The following is a 17,289-nucleotide window of genomic DNA, read 5'->3' as shown; positions in this document are numbered from 1 at the left end:
TATCGTATATACAACACGCTAAACTGGTGCCATTTATTCGGCATACAATCCATCTATACAACAACAATAGTGTTTTCGTACTGTGTGTACGGTTGCCATGACAGCAAGAAGCTCTTTTATGCTCGTTATGCTTGATCAACTCGACTGCTCACAAGGTGTCATTAAAGGGAATTGGTATACATTATATACCTTGGCTCATTTTGGTTTTGCCCCATGGACGACGATGTTTGTTAGCACTGTATATTCAGTTCTTTCCCCGCGCTCTGTGAATAAAAACCACAGACATAATATTGCTCGGGTAGGATTCGAACCCACAAACAGTCAACGGTTCCAACACAATGTCTTTCTAAACATGACTTCTATGTTGACTAGCCTAATATCATGTAATGATTTTGTTCTATGGTGTGGTAGTATGGATATTTTGTATGCCGTACTTGTCAAAAATATGTGTGAGGCATTTTGCAAGTGGTATAGATTGCAATCGGAATTCAGGGGAATTCCCCGTGAAACCCTGAAATCCTTGAAATGGGGTGAATTGGGTCATTAGACAGAAATGATCCCTTAATGCAACATGCTTTGTACACGTGAATAACGAACTGGTAATAAAGAAACATTCTTTAGTATAAGCTTTTGCATGCACTGTTGCATCTGATGAAAAGTATTTTTTTACTTCGAAAGGTAAAGAGCAGCTGCCACACATCACATCGGACCAATAATCAAACTAGAAAGCATACGTCACTGCACGTTTAATATCTCGTTGTATCAAATGAAATAAGTTGTCGAACCACCCAGGGCCCAATTTCATAAAGCTGTTGTAGCAGAGAAAAAAATGCTTGGAAACATTCTGTGCTAAGCAAAAAATCGAGTCAACCACCAGCCAGAACAATACAAACTTAGTGTTGTTTGGTCTAGAACCCCGTTTCTGCTATAAAACCCCACAGAACTATTCTGTTTTTGTTTACAAGCTAACAAGCTTTATGAAACCTTCTTCTGCTAAGGAGTATTTTTCTGTACTAAGCAAGTGTTTGTGCGTAATACAGGCTCTATGAAATAAATCTACATTCCGTGGTGCTTGCAGAACCCTCTCCTGTCGCCCCCTCTGCAGGTGAATTTGTGGGTGATCCAGTCGACACCTTGGCACTCCTTGCTGCAGTACACCACGTCCTTGCAGCGGCCACAGCTCATCAGCTTCCTACCGTCTGGCTGCTTGGTATCCCCGCAGGCCTGGCAGAAGCGAATCAGTAGCTGAGTGGGTGCCTGGAAAATAGCCAGAAGATTCCTGGTTATTTGTTTCAATATAAAGTGAGATTTGAAACGATGTGGAAGGATACAATATTACAAGTTCGTTTAAAATATCATCCGATTCTTTGACTGTGGTTCTGAATTTTGTAAACTTTCGTCACAACTCAGGCCAGATTACGGTATTGTATTTTGAATTTCAACAACATTTACTGAGAAAATGCTCTCTTTTTTATCACGAACCTGTCCTGTTTTCAACTTCCTTCTGATCTTGATGTACCTCCTCGGACGTGGCTGTTGTGTCTCTGCCTCTCGTTTGGTCTCTATCTGCTGAGTCTCGGGTCCCTTCTTAGCCTGGTCATTAGCAACTTTAGGTTCTTGAAGAACTTGCCGAAGTATATCTACAAGCGGTTGAATGACGGGTTGAAGGTTACACTGGTTCGTTCCCGGAGGGTGATTGCAGGGTGGGATGACATCACTGATCTCCTTGTCCTCGAAGAACTTTAAGAGGGCATCTCGGAACTTCTCCATGAGCTTCAGGTCCTCTTTGACCTTCTTCAGTCCCCTCTTTGCCTCCAGTGCGTCTGCAACGAGCCTTTTGACGAACTCGGGCTCGAACGGGCTGTCCGGTACGACGTACTTGCCGGCAGTTGGAACTGGGAGGAGGAACAGGGCCTTCTCGACGACGTCTTCGGCTATCTCCCAGGCTTCCAGGCAACTTGGAGGTTCAAGATCAGTAGCGCTGTCACTCTCCTCGGTAGAACTCTCCGAGTCTTGACCGAGTTCCTGCTCTAGTGGCGAGGGAGTCATTGCTGCAATCTGACGGTCGGTCTTGCCTTCCGTGACGTCGTCCTTGTGAATTGAAGTCGAAGAAGACAATCTCAGGTCCTCCATGTGTTTTGTTATTGTCTCCATTTCTTCTGATACTGTCTTAGAGCATACGTGTTTGGGTTTCTTCTTTTTTTCAGTAGTGGTCTTCTTGCCAAATATCTTGGAGAAAAATCCATGACCCTCCCGATGACTCACTTTACTCGTTTTGCCAGTTTTAGACGTTTTGCACTTAACCTTCTTCCCAACTACGGGTGTATCTGAGGAAATCGTCTGGTCAGGCATTTTGTTACAGACGATGGCCCAGGGAGCAACACAGTGTGTCACGGTCACCGATGGGTCATTCAAATTCATGGCACAACAGTCCAACTTCTCCGTCGTCGTCGTCGAAGCCGGGGAGTCATTCTTCTGAATCAGTTTAAACTTTTCCATCTTCGCGTCACCTTGAATTGGCTTCTGCTTCCTGGCCGTTTTGGGGGACTTGGACGGCTGGTTCCGTGTAAATTGAGCTTGAAGCACCGCTGCTGTGCTGGTAGAGAGCTCAGAAGAGCACTTGTCGGGAAGTCTGTGAACAGGCTTCAGCTTGGGACGTTCCTTGCTGCCTTGAAAAACGAACGGAGTTATGATTTGTGGCCCTTCTTGTTTTCCCCGCTGCTGAGATGGTAGTTGTTGTTGATGTTCTGGTTGATTCTGCAGCTGTCGTTGTGTCTGACCTTGTTGATTTTGCTGTTGTTCGTTTTCCTTGTAGTGTTGCTTTTGGATTTCGGGCTGGTGCTGCTTCTCCTCATTGCCATTCTGTTTTAGATCATGTTCTTGTGAATCATCGGTAGAGCTGGTAGGAAAATTTTCTTGGGATTTCTTCTTCCGTGGGAAAAATGGCGTCAGCGGGCGTTTTGTGATTTTTTTCGACGTTTCAGATTGTTTTGTGGAAGCATTGTCAGGGCTGTGGTCTGACGTGTCCACTGTTTCAACAGAGAGATGTGTTGGTTCCCCAACTAGGTCTTTTGAGGCACCCGAGGTTGTTGGGTTAACTTGTTTCTTGCTTTCCAATGTAGCCTTCAGCTTTGAAGGCCGAAGAGTGAAGTTTGCTCCATGTTTTGGAAAGGTGATAGCCATCAATGGTATGGGTTTTCCTTTTAGTGTATCCTCGACTACATGTTGCTTCACATGTTTGGCCGGCGTGTTGTCTGCTTCGTATGTCAATCTGACAGTTACGGCAACTTTTTGGGGATGCTGTTCTTGCTCCTGAGTGTCATGTGGTTGGTTTGTTCGCTGATGTGGCAGAGGTTTAGCTGTCTCCTGGACGTTGATACTTGTTGGCTGCTGATTGGGTTCCTCTTTGCCCTGTCGTGCATTCTGCTCTGGGAGTGCCGAGTGATTCAGCTCCTGGCTCTGTTGTTGTAACTGCTTCTCGTTTGGTTGGTGCAGATCACCACATTGTTTATGTTTCAAGTCAAGAGCGCGCTGCTCTTTTTTCGTCAGTTTCTTGGTTTTCTTGGAAAGGTTGTCATCTACTCGCTGTTGATCAACTGGTTGTTTTGTTGGTAGTTTTTCCTGATGTTTACCTTTCTTTTTTGGCTTCTCTTCTTGCAGCTTCTCTTGTTGTTGCTGCTGCTGCTGCTGCTGCTGCTGCTGCTGACTCGGCTGCTGTTGTTTCTGCTGGGCTTGTGATTTAATCAGGGGCGTGTTGTCCTGAGGCGGAACTTGCTGCTGTAAAAGTGCAGTTGGCAGCTTCTTGTCTTGGTGGTGATTTTGCTGTGTTGAACACTGGGATAGCTTTGTTTGTTGTTGTTTTAGGTTATGTTGCGGCTGCTGCTGTTGATCTGACACGTCAATGTGCTGTTGGGGTTTCGCTCCAGTTTTTAGTTGCAGTTTCTGCTGTTCACTCACATTCTGTTCTACTTGCTTCTTTAGTTGCTGTAGGTGAGCAGTTGCCTTGGACAACTGGTGCATTGACTGCTGCAGGTTTGGTTCCTGCTTTTGTTGTTTTTTCTGTTGCTGTGATGGTTTTTGCTTGTCAATCGTTTGACGTTGAGCTCCCTCGTCATAAGACGTGGAGACTGCATTATGATGCTGTTGCTGCTCTTGCTGTTGGTGAACTTGCTGAGTGTGCTGACCAACTTTCTCTTGATGGTTGGGTTGAGTTTGCTGCTGCATGCTTTGCTGCGGTATTGTTTGTAGATGTTTAGGCTGCTGCTGTTGCTGCTGCAAACTCTGCCCCTGTTTTTGTGGTTGCGTTCCTTTCTGCGGTTGCCTACTTAACTTTGCCTGAACAGCTTGGCGCCTCTCATTGAAATACTGCCTCTGGTTGCCAGGTAACTCCAGAATGGACAATGTGGCGGAACGTGGTTTGTCACTCTTGCCAAACCTTGGGGTGCCTGAATCACTAAAATTCCCACCGTTCTGCCTTGGTTGAGGCTCCCCTTGGTGGTTGCTGAACTGGTTGGTTTTCTTAACATCTTTGATGCCTTGATTTTTCAACTCTTTCGGAAAGTGGGTTGATGATTCACCATTTGAAGAATGCTTGGCAGTTTCTTCTTGCACAGTTATAGTTGCTTTGCTTTCAAGTTTACCGTTGCTCGGACGTGGTACCTGTAGAGACAGAAAAAATTGGTTTGTTGGGGTCGTTTGTACGGGTTTTTATTAACTTGTTTGTTCAGATGAGGAAAAGTTGCACATACTAATTGTGATTCAGTATAAAAAATACTCTAGTGAAATCACTGAAATAGCTTTGCCGGATTGAACCCACGAAGTTTGACATTTTTTAAGCAATTTATCCTGCCTGAAGCAGCTGAAATTTAACCCCGCAGTTTAGCCCCGAGTTTTTTCATGACAACTTACCGTCTTTGTGTGACAGAGACACTGTTTCACATTCTCTTGATGAGCTTGGTTGTAGTCTACCGTGGGCTTGGCGATTGCACGACTCCTCTTTGGGAACTCAAAGAAGTTAGTGAAGCCGTTGACGAGTGAAGTAGGTGGTGATACAAACCACTCAGAATCGTCCGATAAATTGGAGCTATGTATGGACCCCCTTTCCTGTTTTGAGGGGGACAAAGTTGGGGAAGTTTTAAAACCATTATAGGCCTAAGACATAAGGAGGACCATTCAGAATAGTCAATGTCAAACATTTCTAACAAAAATTCCTTTTTTTTTTATTATATTAAAATTATTTTAAAACGGGCATGGTCCAAGACAAATTTTGCACAAGTCGAGAGCATTTTTTTCAAACAATGTCTTACGAGTAACGATCCCCCAAAAAACAGTTTGTAAAAAAATCAAATGTAAATGGATTCTCTTCTTTGTTTGTCTGGAGCTGGCTGCTTGTAAAATAAAATTGCCTTGTGTGACATGACCATGAGAAAGTTATAGACCTATAATTTTGTTTATTTAAGATTTAAACTCAGGCTTACCGATCTGCTTCCTCTGTCTAGTTGCACACTTTCAAGACTCTCCTTTTTCTTCGACTGACCAAACCCCATTCTCTGTGTCTCTTACACTTCAAACAATTACTTTTCTTTCAAAATCTTGTTATTTCAAGTCATAAACGGTGTCTCGATAAGCATTTATGGTGTAGTATATACTAGACTGGATGCAGGGTTTCTGAAATGCACGCATTCTTTTTGGGGACTCCGGCTTCGGCGTTCCGCGCTAGCTCACACGCGGCGATATCACGCTTCAAGTTTCGCGCGTATCCAAACAGTTTCCCAGTTCCCCGGGTGGAATTTTGTTTTCGGTACATCAAATTGTGACTGTCGTAGTGCTTTTCGTTAGTGAATCTTTGTTCTTAGAAATCGATTCAAAATATGTGAAGAATCCTTAAAAAAGATGAACATGAGGATGACAACAAAGTGCTTCCCGGGTACCCGCCGTTCACACCTTATGATTCACGCGCGTGTAAAAAAGAAATTGAGGACACATCAATATAACAGTGCTCTGCGGAACCAACATGTTTAACTCGTGAGGCCCAACAAAGATAATCCTCCTATCCTCAACAATAAAAAGACGAACATCAAAGTTTTTACTCTTTGCCACTTTTTATTTCATTTTACAAGTGTTGGAAAATGCTGTTTAAACCGTAACGAGCGACTCCTCGTTCTCAGGGAGCAAGGCCGTTTCGTCCCCACAGGGACGGTACCTCGTCCCCAAACATCGACTTGGGCTCCAGCTCGCGATCCCACTTGGATTTCGGAACAGTGGACATTAATTTTTGCAGTGAGTTCCAAATATCAAAACGGAGCTAAGAACCCGAACCCAAGACGAGGTTTCGGAGGTGCCTTTATTTCTCACTCAATTTCGTCTGGTGCCCTTTAATGTGTGCTTAAAATCTGTATTCACGATTTAAAAAATTGCACAGGGAACTTTGAAACAGAAAACCAAAGCTGAAGCAGTGGTTTCGAAATGGCCCTAAGAATTAATTGATGAACTTGATGGGCTGTGCCCAGAGAGACATTGTTTTGTCGGGATGAAGTAAAAAATGATTTAAAACTATGGATTTCACATTCTAAAATGTCCGTTAGAGCACACTATTTAAATACTTTTAAATGTAAATATATTGCATATAAAGGCTAGTTTTCGGTTTACAAAACATTTTACAGAAAATCAAAGAAATAAAACTCCTTTTGTAAATCAAAATAAATTATTCAAAACTTCTTTTCAAAAGTATAATGAAAAACATTTCAAAATTAACAATTCTTGTTTGTTAGACTTTATAGATAGTAGTTGAAAAGTAAAAGAACTGAAGTATACTCTTAACTGTATGCTTAATTACGATAAAATATATAATGCTGAGTAACTTTAAATTGTTATAATGTGGTTTTATATTAAATTTAAGTCATATATTTTGAAAATTTAATTTTCAAAAGGAATAATTTATTTGTATCAAACCATTTTTGAAACATAGTCTCTGCCTTAAAAATGGCTCCGTCCGAGTTGATTTAAGTCTTTCTTTTGACTTGTTATAAAAAATTATTGGTACTTGGAAACATCACAAAAATTAATATATTTATCTATATGGATCTAAGTATACATCAAAATTGTGCAACAAACAGGATCTGTTTTTGCAAAATATATTTTTGATAGCACTGACAAGCTTGTTGACTATTCACATTTAAGATTAATGAATAATTAATGAAATTATTAAAATGGAAGAACATCTTTTGACAATAATACTGCAATAATACTGTCTCTCTTAGAGACCAACGCATTGGTCAGTTTTTGGAAAGTCAATGAATTATAACTATAGGAAATATAAATTTTCCAAAGTTTCACACAATGAGGGCGCTATTCAAGCTCCAGTTTGCCGATAATCTGAAGCCATCAAGAATTTCCAAAATAATGCTCCAAGACACCAATATTTCAAAAAGAAAAGTTTGTATTTCAGTGTTACAAGTTTGTATCTTTTCTTTTTATAAAAGCTGGTTTCACAAGGAGTACTGTTTTTAATTAACCAACTTTCATCTATCAAACACAAAACTTTGAACAATTGTTCAGACAGTTTGGGACTTATTTAGTCCTTATCTGTGCTCTCAAAGAAAATAAACTAAAGAGTAAACAATGGTTCAGCCTCAGTAATGATATCCAATATCAAACAAGAATAATAAAGTAGTCTTGCAATAGTTTTGCCGGTTCATACCAAAAAAACTAATATCTGTTTTTTTGGTCACCAAAATTAATTAACAAAAATAAAAAAGTTAATTTGTGGGAAGTTAGTACTGGAGTCGCGTGAAGATTCCTTCACTGTCATCATCATCCATAAATTTCCCACTTACTAAAATTTCTTAATCCTACTGACCGGTTTTACTGTGACTCTTCAGCCGTTATCAGTAAAGTGGTTGTTTTATAACCATTCCATCCTGCCTGGAACCCACTTCCCCAAGGCATAGTGATTCTGACTCACAAGCCTCAAATAATCAAAATGCTGAAGAGCAGAGAGAAAGTCCTACCTTTTCTTATCCAATTTCTTAAGTTTGGTTGATTTGTATCATTCAAAGCTGCTTTAAAACACATTTTTTCCAATACTTCATGTCATAGAATCTGTAAAATTTTGTTGATATTTTTGTCAGTAAACTCACAGGCAGTGACACCTCAAACAGAAAGATTATGTTGAGAACTGGGCCCAATTTAAAGGCTCTGCTTACCATAAGCTTAGCATCAGCACTTCTGGAAGTAAGGAACTTAAGTCCCACGTAATTCAAAAGTAGCAGGAAAGTTTTGCTTGTTTATGTACGTACTCCATGTTTCTAGGCACTCTTCGCTTACACAGGTTTTGTAGAAATTTGCCGTTTGCACAGTAAGCAAATATGACCATCCAAAAACTTCAGAATTGGGCAGCTCGTTTGGTAGTATGTGCCAAAAATGTGATCATGTGACACCAATCCTGAAGAGTCACGCTCTCAATTTAAGATCCTCCTGCTTGTGTTTTGCTGCCTCAATGCCTCAGCCCCTTCATATCTCATTGACTTATTGTCAATCAAAGAACCTGTTAGAAATCTGTATTCCTGTTCCCACATTTCAATTTTTCACATTCAAAGAACTAAACACAGTTGGGGGGATCGTTCCTTTTCTATCGCAGCACCAAGGATGTGGAATCATCTTCCTGAAAACATCAGGCAATCTACTTCAAATTTCAAAACTCTCCTTAAATCTCAACTTCTTTTTTTTACTGTACGGCGCTATGAGCAACGACTGTTGGATTAGTGCGTTATAAATTTACGATTGATGATTGATTAATTGAAGTATGCAGAGCAATAAAATTAGGCCCAGCTCTTTGTAAAATGGGTGAGTACCAACCAGAACTCAAGGACAAACTCGGGTCTGTTTTTAATGGGTGACTCACGTACGGAGCGTCTTTCTTGCTTCACAGCCACTAGAGGTAGTTTGACGGACCTTTGATAACTCCAGTCTGAACCAGGATCAGCAGTAGGAACGACACTAAGAGGAGCGTCCCGTAAACATTGGCATTCATGACGGGAATGAACAGAAGTCGAACCTGTAATATTGAAATAAAAAACAAACATCCTCTAATGTTTGAAGCTATAACTACATATTTTAAACTTACCGTGATTTGAGGCGTTGCATCGGAGGTATTAATGTTCATTAAGTTTGTGGTGACACCATGTGTAGATCTACTTGCTGGGTAGATTATGTTCTTTTGAGAAATGTTTTGCTATATAACATGTATGCTACTACTGCGGAGTAGATTTTCTACAGAAGACTTCTCAGTTCTGAAAAGAACTGGCCCACGTATTAGTTGGTTGGAGGGTAGGAAATCCGCCAGGACTCCTACTTTTTGGTTCGCGGGTCGAGTGGACTTTACATTATTATTTTCACTGCTTCAGAGTGAGTTCTTAATTGGTCTTGTTATCATCAGGAGACTGGTAAACTTGAAATGAGTAGGTATACCTTGCACTTGGCTGTCGACACAAACTGCAGAAAGGAGTCCAACTCCTGTGGCGAGGCGGTCTGGTACCCGAACACCCGCATCTCCAATGCTGCTTGCTCAAACTTATTGTACGTGGCACTCAGTCTAGCAGCCTGTTAAAGCACCAGAACAAATTGACTTGATGAGAAACATGCAATAGAAAATTTAAAATTAACCCTTCATAAATATGAGTTATGAATTAATACAACTAGCAGAAGAACAATGGTTTGCAATTTTGTAGAGTACAAAGTTTGGTTCTACAAAAAAGCAAACTTTTGTTCTGTCGTGGAATCACAAAAAAAAAAAACATAACTTCAAGGAATATTAAAATTGACTTCACAAAGAGTTAAATTTGATCTTAACTGTGTTTCAATCTTAACTGATTTTGGGTTGAACAGTGGAGAGTTTACTAGAGCATGATTTGAACCAACAACCTGTGGATGTTTATGTTTACTACTAACTAGTCAGTCTCCCTTTTTTGTCAATATCTTTGTTCGAGATTGCTAGTCAGAAGACATACAACCGTTAACTGCCGTGTGACAAGAGATCACACTCAAGTTTACGATAAAACCTGGGAGGCATCAGCCAGGGGATCACCTTGAGGGGATGCAACTACAGTAATCTTGTCAACTCATCTTGAGATAAATCTTTGTGCTTTGTGAAATCGAGCCCTGGTTTGCTCAAACGTTTTACCTGTACAAAAGGAAACACCAGAATAGTCAGCCAGACGAGTAGATAGCACATACGATATGTGACCACTAACGGCGTGGTTTGTACGTTACGATGAAACAGCAGTAGGCTTATACCTGTAAACATAGGGCGTACAATATATGAAATGAATGACAAATAAGGTCATGAAATAGCAGTTGGGTTATGGCTTGGTAAAATAAATAACAGCAATAGGGTAAGGTTGTAATTAGGCCTAAAAACTACATACATAAAACAGCTGTGGTTTAATAAATAACAAATAACAAAGGCACGAAATAATGAAAGCTAAACAAACAAACAGATTAGTAATATCAGCATAGTAATTATAATAACAAAAAAAGTAAAAAAATTATATTAATATCAGTAGTAAATATTCTGTCAAGAACACTAATAAGGCAGGCAAATCAGAATTATATCTTCTACAACTACAAGTTACAGTGCTGTAACTTGTAGTTGTAGAATGTAATCAGTCAAGCCAACAGGGAAGCATAATAATAATAATAAAGTTGCAAAACTGCCTAATGCAAAAGCCTCTAAGGGAATAAAAAGAGAACAATAAAATAATATACAATGAGTGAAGGATACAAGAACAAGTAAACACATTACAAATTAGAAGCTGCAAACAAATGAGTTTTTAACAGACATGAAACAGTTGAAGACCTTATTCAGGAGCAAAACAGACACAAAGTAAAAAGCATTTTATTTGTGAGATTGAACACAAGTTGTAATGAATCAGCAATTAGCAGAGACCTGGTAAAAAAGTTAAAGCAACCAAATTAAGGGGAAATCTAAATAAACTGTCTTAAAAATGAAGAAAACAAGCAAGTTAAGGCACTGGATACCTTTTGTAATTTTCAAAGAACAGTAATCTCACTTGGTGTATCCCAACATATGCATCAAATAACAAACCTGTGAAAATTTGAACTCAATTGGTCATCGAGTTTGCAAGAGAATAATGAAAGCTATTGAAAGTTACCTACCTACTATGACCAGCGAAGCGAAGTTAAAGGCACACAACGACATCATCTTCGCCATTGGTCCATTTAGCTGCTGCGTGGCCTGCCAGACTTTTAAAATATCCTGAGTTAAAAATATAAAGACACACTCGTTGAAAAATCAAGACATTTTTGGCTGAACAAATACAAATTGACGAGAGTGAGACTGGATCCTACTGATCATTGACAATTACCAAAGATGTCCAGTGCCTTTAAAGAATTACGTAAAGACTTTTATGTAAATTTTGTGAATTTGATGTATAAAGGCCAAAGTGAATTTGCCATTGGTGATAATAACGTGAATTGAATTGAATTCAGTGTCTAGACCTGGATTTGAACCCATTCTCTACTGATCAGAGACACAAGAGTGCGAGACACAACTCACATGCATGATCATTCGCAGGTCACTAGTCTTCTCCAGCAGGCGTTCCCGAATGCTACGAACAAAGCAGATGATGGTTTCACATTGCACAGTGTAGTTGACGACGACGGCCGTGTTGATCAAGTTGTAGATGAGACAACCGAACATGTTGAGGCAGAGTAGAGCAATATTCACTCCGTTCCAAGCATCTCTGTTGAGGGTAAGATTGGAGATTGAAGGTTAAAGGGAGTCGGGAGAAAACAACGGAAAAACCAACCCTTGTTTCCGCGCGTTTCGCCGTATCATGACATGTATTTAAAATAAATCCGTAATTCTCGTTAACGAGAATTTATATTGTTTTGCTGTTTTCTCAAAAAGTAAAGCATTTTGTGGAATAATATTTCAAGAGATATCTTTCACCATTGCCTTCTGTAAACCCTGTAAGTTATTTGTAAATCTGTGAACTTTTTTCTTTTTTTTCTGAACCGAAAGGGTCCAATGGCTTTAACGTCTAGTAATACGGAACTAAATCCTAAGTCCTAAGATCAATCCTTAGTTAGGAAGAAGTTGGTAAAATAGATGGCTGAACAAATTTTTAAATGACTTAAAGGCAGTGCACACTATTGGTAATTACTCAAAATAATTATTAGCATAAACCTTTCTTGGTGACGAGTAATGGGGAGAGGTTGATGGTATAAAACATTGTGAGAAACGACTCCCTCTGAAGTGCCATAGTTTTCGAGAAAGAAGTAATTTTCCACGAATTTGATTTCGAGACCTCAGATTTAGAACTTGAGGTCTCGAAATCAACCATCTGAACGCACACAACTTTGTGTGACAAGGGTGTTTTTTTCTTTCATTATTATCTCGCAAGTTCGATGACCGATTGAGCTCAAATTTTCATAGGTTTGTTATTTTATGCATACGTTGAGATACACAAACTGTGAAGGCTAGTCTTTGACAATTACCAATAGTGTCCACTGCCTTTAAAGGTAGTGGCAATAAAACCTTAGGTGGTAAGAAGTGCAGCAGCTTTGGATAGTACAATGCATTTTGAGAGCCATTTCACTTTGAAGTACTGCGGTTATGGAAAATTGTATCGCTTTTTTCCCCAAAAGATTGGAAAGATTACCGCAAGGAGTAACGCTTTTTTAGACTGAAAATTATGTACTTTTCCTGGGTGGACAAAACAGCAATCAAAGAGTTCCAAAAAAACAAAGGTATACAACGCCTTTTATTCAGGGTTTGTCCTCGTGAGTTTTGAACAAATGTACACAATAAAGCCCGGTTCATACTTCCTGCGAATGCGAATACGAAGCGAATTTGACATGAATTTGACGTCACAACCCTCCTTTCGCAGCGATATTCGCAAGTGAGTCGAACACGATTCAACTCAGTGCGAATTTCGTTGCAAATTTGTGACGTCAACATTCGTATCGCGTTCGCATTCGCAGGAAGTATGAACCGGGCTTTAGGGTTCCAGATTGAATGCATATTGGTTTAAAAAAAAAAAAAAATGGCGCCCATCACACCACATGGCCAAAGAAAAACTGTTCCCGCCACTTTGGAACTCTCTCTCAATACACAGCTCTTGGTTAAGGTGATTCAAACAGAATGAGAAAAAAACTTACTCAGTGAAGAAAGGATAAACAGTGTTGTCAAGTCCAAATGCAACCAGAAAGAGTATATTCTTGCCTATTGCGACTAACACCCACAGGGCACCACCAACAAGAATCCACCTGTATTTGGGGAAACAAACAGTAATTTAATTATAACAATAATAATAGTAGATTCTTAAAGGGCTCAAACTTTTAGTTTTGTTATTTTATGAATATGTTGAGATGCAATTACCAATAGTGTCAAGTGTCCTTAACTTAGGGCTAACCTTAACTTTTTAATATCTCCTAGAACTAGTCCCAACTCTTTGTGAATTTGAACCCGATCCTCAAAAAAGCTCGGACTCGACAACTTATTAACTTGCTAAAAATAAAGGATTGGGAAATAAGGAGGTTGAGACGAATTTGAAGCAGAGTAAAAATGGTTCTTACTTCATTGTCTTTATCATCATGGCCTGTGTGTTGCTTCCATGTTGATTCGGTGTAGCGTGTAAGAAAGCCTGTAAAGAAGAACCAATAATGACTTGTTTATACAACTTGGATTCACCGATGTATATTAAGTACTTTTCAGAGTTCTGTGAACAAATTAAACAGTTAAATTCCCTGATGCAAGATAAATGAGGGAATAAAGGGGTAGTGACGAGTTCTTTAACGGCCGTTTCAAACTGGCAGGGTTGTTGCAAAGTGATAACGACCCGAGCCGAAGGCAAGGGCCTTTATCCAAGGCAACGATCCTGCAAGGTTTCAAGAACTTTGTGAAGAATCTGTTTGATGCGCGGGGGTTGTGTGTACACGCACGGGCTTAAATAGATTACGCGCGCGAGGTTAGAAATAGATTACGCGCTGTTACTAATAGCTATGAATTGCGCATTCCGCGTGATAATATTGGCGTACTCACGCGCCCGACACGCGGAAGCCAGCCGGTTATAAACAGCTCCAGCTGGTCATTATCCGTTTAAACACCCCCACTTGACGCGTTTTCCCCCAATAGGAGTAGCAAAACTGTCTGGGGTGGTTATGAATATCTATTAAGCCTAGCAGGTGTTTATACATTATCATTATTGTGTGGTTGTAGATGCCGCATGCACTCCATATGCTGACACAGTTTATCTATCATTAAAAAAAACATAATATAGAAATATTTAAAAAAAACTTGCTCACAAAACAAATCCATAAAAGATACATACAAAAGACAATAGCATCACTTCAAAAACACATGGTTTTGAAACTATGGAAATACAAAGAAAAAACAAGAGAATTCATCAAAGACAGTCATTAACAAAGTAGTCTGGTACCCAACCTGCTGAATAAGGGCATCCATTTGCTCGTTGTCTTGTACCCTGAAGTACCAGAAACCCAGCAGGAATGCCATGAAATGAAGGATGTCTGGCAGGATGTAGGAGGTGGCCAGGTGGGTACACAGATGGTAAGTATCCACCGAGGGGGTGAGGTCGTAGGAGCTGTTGGCTGGTATGGTGGTGGTTAAAGCTGGGGAGGAGTTCGTCACTGGAATCGTGGTCTGTGGGTTGGAATGAAAACAGTTTCGTCAGCAAATGTCTGATGAGAAACAAAGGCTGCGAATTAGGCCTGGGCGACTAATAAAGTTAACTACTCAACTAGTTGGGCTTCATAAAGGCTCGACTTCGACACTAGGTGTGACTTATTCTTAGTTCCCCAGATGGATATTGTTTGCTGCAGGCACGATAGTAAACCTTACGCTGAAAGAATTGAAGGATTGTGTCACTGATGTCTGATGATAAAGTAAATTATGTTGTTGTGAATAGTTGTGAGCGTCACAAATGGTTCACCAAGCAGGTAGTCGCAACTATTGTTGTAGTAGTCACGGTGGAACGATTAACCGAGTAGTTGAAAAACGGTAGTTGCAACTTGACTAAGCAATCAATAGTCGCGACTTTGACACAGGCTTACTGTGAATTAAGTTAAGACATAACAAGGAACAAGGCAAAATGGGACTTACGGTTACTATTGCTATTGGTACGTCATATCTGCTCTGACAGGATAGTATTCTGTAAGTGTAGACATAGAACATCAATGCAACCAGCAGGACGGGGTAGATTAGGTTGAGGATCCTCCAGCCCCAGTGGTAGTTGATACGATCCCTGCCAAAAGGTCGCCAGCCAATCTGAACGCCGCAATGAGAAAGTTAAATGCTGTTAAAAAGAAATTCAGTTATCAAGTAACAAACCACAAGGAAAACTGACAGGGGGAATTTGTTTTTATGTAGGTGAGTTATTTGGACACCATATTTTTAATATTGTGTTTAAAACCATTAGACTAGAGCACTCTTAAAGACACGGAATAAATAAATTAGAACCTCCATGGATAAGACGAGAGGGGTCACAAGGGATGAGATCGGTGGGGCTGAGGGAAGGTCCAAACTTACAAGGAAGAGAAGTTTCCAGTATGGCATCAATACTTGTTGTCTGCATCGCTTCAGGATAACGGTGGTGTGATACGGGGTGTTGTTTCCTCGACTGTCGATATCTGTGATCTAAACAAAACCAACAACAGCAACATTAGACCCCACACTTTAGTCTTGTACATTGTGTAATGTACTGTCCTCCCTTAACAGTGCACTTCCAGACAGGCTCCTAGTGGATGATACCCATGCCTACATCCTTCAGACTGTTAAAGCGGGTAACCCTGTTTCAGCCCTAGAAGTAGGTGGCAACGTACCCCTTGACAGGTCGACAGCCAAAATCAGTTGAGTGTAGCCCTCTCCTTGAAGTGGCCTTCCGGTCCTGTGATGTTAGGCGATATCTCAATCAATTATTAATTTTGTTAACTGGTCCTCACCTCAACAATCGAAGAAGTGTAAGAATCATTCAGGAACTCATCCTCTCTTCCCCTCTCTTCAAAGCCTCCGGCGCTGGAGTCAGAGCTAAACATTCTATCATCCATAAGTCTCAATGTGGAGCTGGAACGGCTGCCATTCATGGAAGAGAGTGTTGTTAACATCTACACGTACTACGTCTCTAAAAAATTGCGATAAATTGTTCATAAAAATGTATATAAAAATTGTTTATAAATTGATGTTGACACTAGTAATTATTATGTAGTTTAAAAGAATTTTTTTAGAAGGGTTCAAATTGTGTGTTTTTTAAGAAAGTGCCATTACCTAACCACAACTTTTTCACATTTTTTTAAGGAAAAAAAAATATATATATATTTTTTTTCTTCATAACAAATCAAAAGTATGGTGGCAGGATATAGATTTTTTTCCCTGAAAGTGTTATTATAACAGTAAAGTTAATGTCTTCAGCAAATTAATTACTTTCTTGCCGTTTTCTTAATTTTTGGGGAAAAGTTTTCGTATGGCTGGCGCCACCACTTTTTCATTTGATATAGTTACAAAAACGTAACCCTCCTCCAGACGGCCACCAGACCTGAGGCCGTCGGGAGGAGGGTTACGTTATCGGGATTTCCCGTTATCGCAACTACATTTGATAATATAGTATCTAATTTACCTCAAAGAGCCATTTTTGTAAAATGAGTGAAAAAGTGGTGGCGCCATAAAAGTTATCCATTTTTTCTATTTCTATTAGTATTATCCTGCTTACCTTTTTTTTTTTTTTTAATAAATATTTCTACTAGTTCTTGTAGTTGTATTTTGCCAAACAACAAACAAAATCAATTAGTTATTAAATATGAAACAAGAAGTGATTAAAATGTTGTCGTCTCCACATGCATGCAGCCGCAGTTTTGACAAGTGCGATGTGTGGCTGGGAATGGCCTGTGCGCGCGCGACGACAACATTTCCCGTTTTTCCGAACTGGTGTTTTAAAACCCAAATAACTTTTTAAAAACGCCAACCCGAAAACGTTTACTTCATCCAAGTTAAACTGTTACTAAACCTTACCAAAATGTCTCCTCCATAAGACGTCAGAAGACAAAGAACTCTGACAACGCGTGAACGAAGTGTCAAGGTTTTGTCAATTTTGTGTGAAGGAGGCGGACGCCATTTTGTTTGTTTACAAACTGGAAATCGGAAAAGACAAAAGTAAATAACGAAAAAGTTCGCAGGGGTCACGGCCCTGCACTAATACAACAAAAGGATCACAAATTCCCAACGCTTTTTCCACCAAATAATTTCAAGCTGAG

The 17,289-nt window shown here is 39.9% G+C and overlaps 2 protein-coding genes across 2 annotated transcripts; both read right to left on the bottom strand.

Moving 5' to 3' along the window:
* Positions 1-1,056: 1,056 nt before the first annotated feature.
* On the bottom strand, positions 1,057-5,546 carry LOC117298611 (titin-like). The gene is made up of 4 exons (XM_033781929.1): positions 5,478-5,546; positions 4,909-5,103; positions 1,453-4,659; positions 1,057-1,257 (listed from the first exon to the last, which is right to left on the bottom strand). The coding sequence occupies exons 1-4, from the start codon at positions 5,544-5,546 to the stop codon at positions 1,057-1,059; spliced, it is 3,672 nt and encodes a 1,223-aa protein (XP_033637820.1).
* A 548-nt stretch (positions 5,547-6,094) lies between these two features.
* Positions 6,095-17,151, bottom strand: LOC117298778. The gene is made up of 12 exons (XM_033782108.1): positions 17,048-17,151; positions 15,985-16,163; positions 15,572-15,679; positions 15,146-15,310; positions 14,468-14,686; positions 13,600-13,667; positions 13,183-13,290; positions 11,576-11,762; positions 11,176-11,275; positions 10,181-10,293; positions 9,469-9,600; positions 6,095-9,055 (listed from the first exon to the last, which is right to left on the bottom strand). The coding sequence occupies exons 2-12, from the start codon at positions 16,144-16,146 to the stop codon at positions 8,933-8,935; spliced, it is 1,485 nt and encodes a 494-aa protein (XP_033637999.1). The 5' UTR covers positions 16,147-16,163; positions 17,048-17,151; the 3' UTR covers positions 6,095-8,932.
* Positions 17,152-17,289: the final 138 nt, after the last annotated feature.

Source organism: Asterias rubens, chromosome 13 (assembly GCF_902459465.1).
Source record: "Asterias rubens chromosome 13, eAstRub1.3, whole genome shotgun sequence".
Lineage (NCBI taxonomy): Eukaryota > Metazoa > Echinodermata > Asteroidea > Forcipulatida > Asteriidae > Asterias > Asterias rubens.
The sequence above is the reverse complement of the archived record's forward strand: the minus strand, read 5'-3'. Positions and strand labels throughout refer to the sequence as shown.

Bases quoted from the DNA above. Each gene is read 5' to 3' on its own strand.
- LOC117298611 (XM_033781929.1), bottom strand. From the start codon at position 5,546: ATGGGGTTTGGTCAGTCGAAGAAAAAGGAGAGTCTTGAAAGTGTGCAA. The intron at 5,104-5,477 runs GTAAGCCTGAGT...CCCTCAAAACAG, and splicing joins TAGACAGAGGAAGCAGATCG to GAAAGGGGGTCCATACATAG. The intron at 1,258-1,452 runs GTAAATGTTGTT...GCTATTTTCCAG, and splicing joins AAAAAGAGAGCATTTTCTCA to GCACCCACTCAGCTACTGAT.
- LOC117298778 (XM_033782108.1), bottom strand. From the start codon at position 16,146: ATGTTAACAACACTCTCTTCCATGAATGGCAGCCGTTCCAGCTCCACA. The intron at 15,311-15,571 runs GTAAGTTTGGAC...TGCGGCGTTCAG, and splicing joins ACTGGAAACTTCTCTTCCTT to ATTGGCTGGCGACCTTTTGG. The intron at 11,276-11,575 runs GTGAGTTGTGTC...TTTTTAACTCAG, and splicing joins ACCTGCGAATGATCATGCAT to GATATTTTAAAAGTCTGGCA.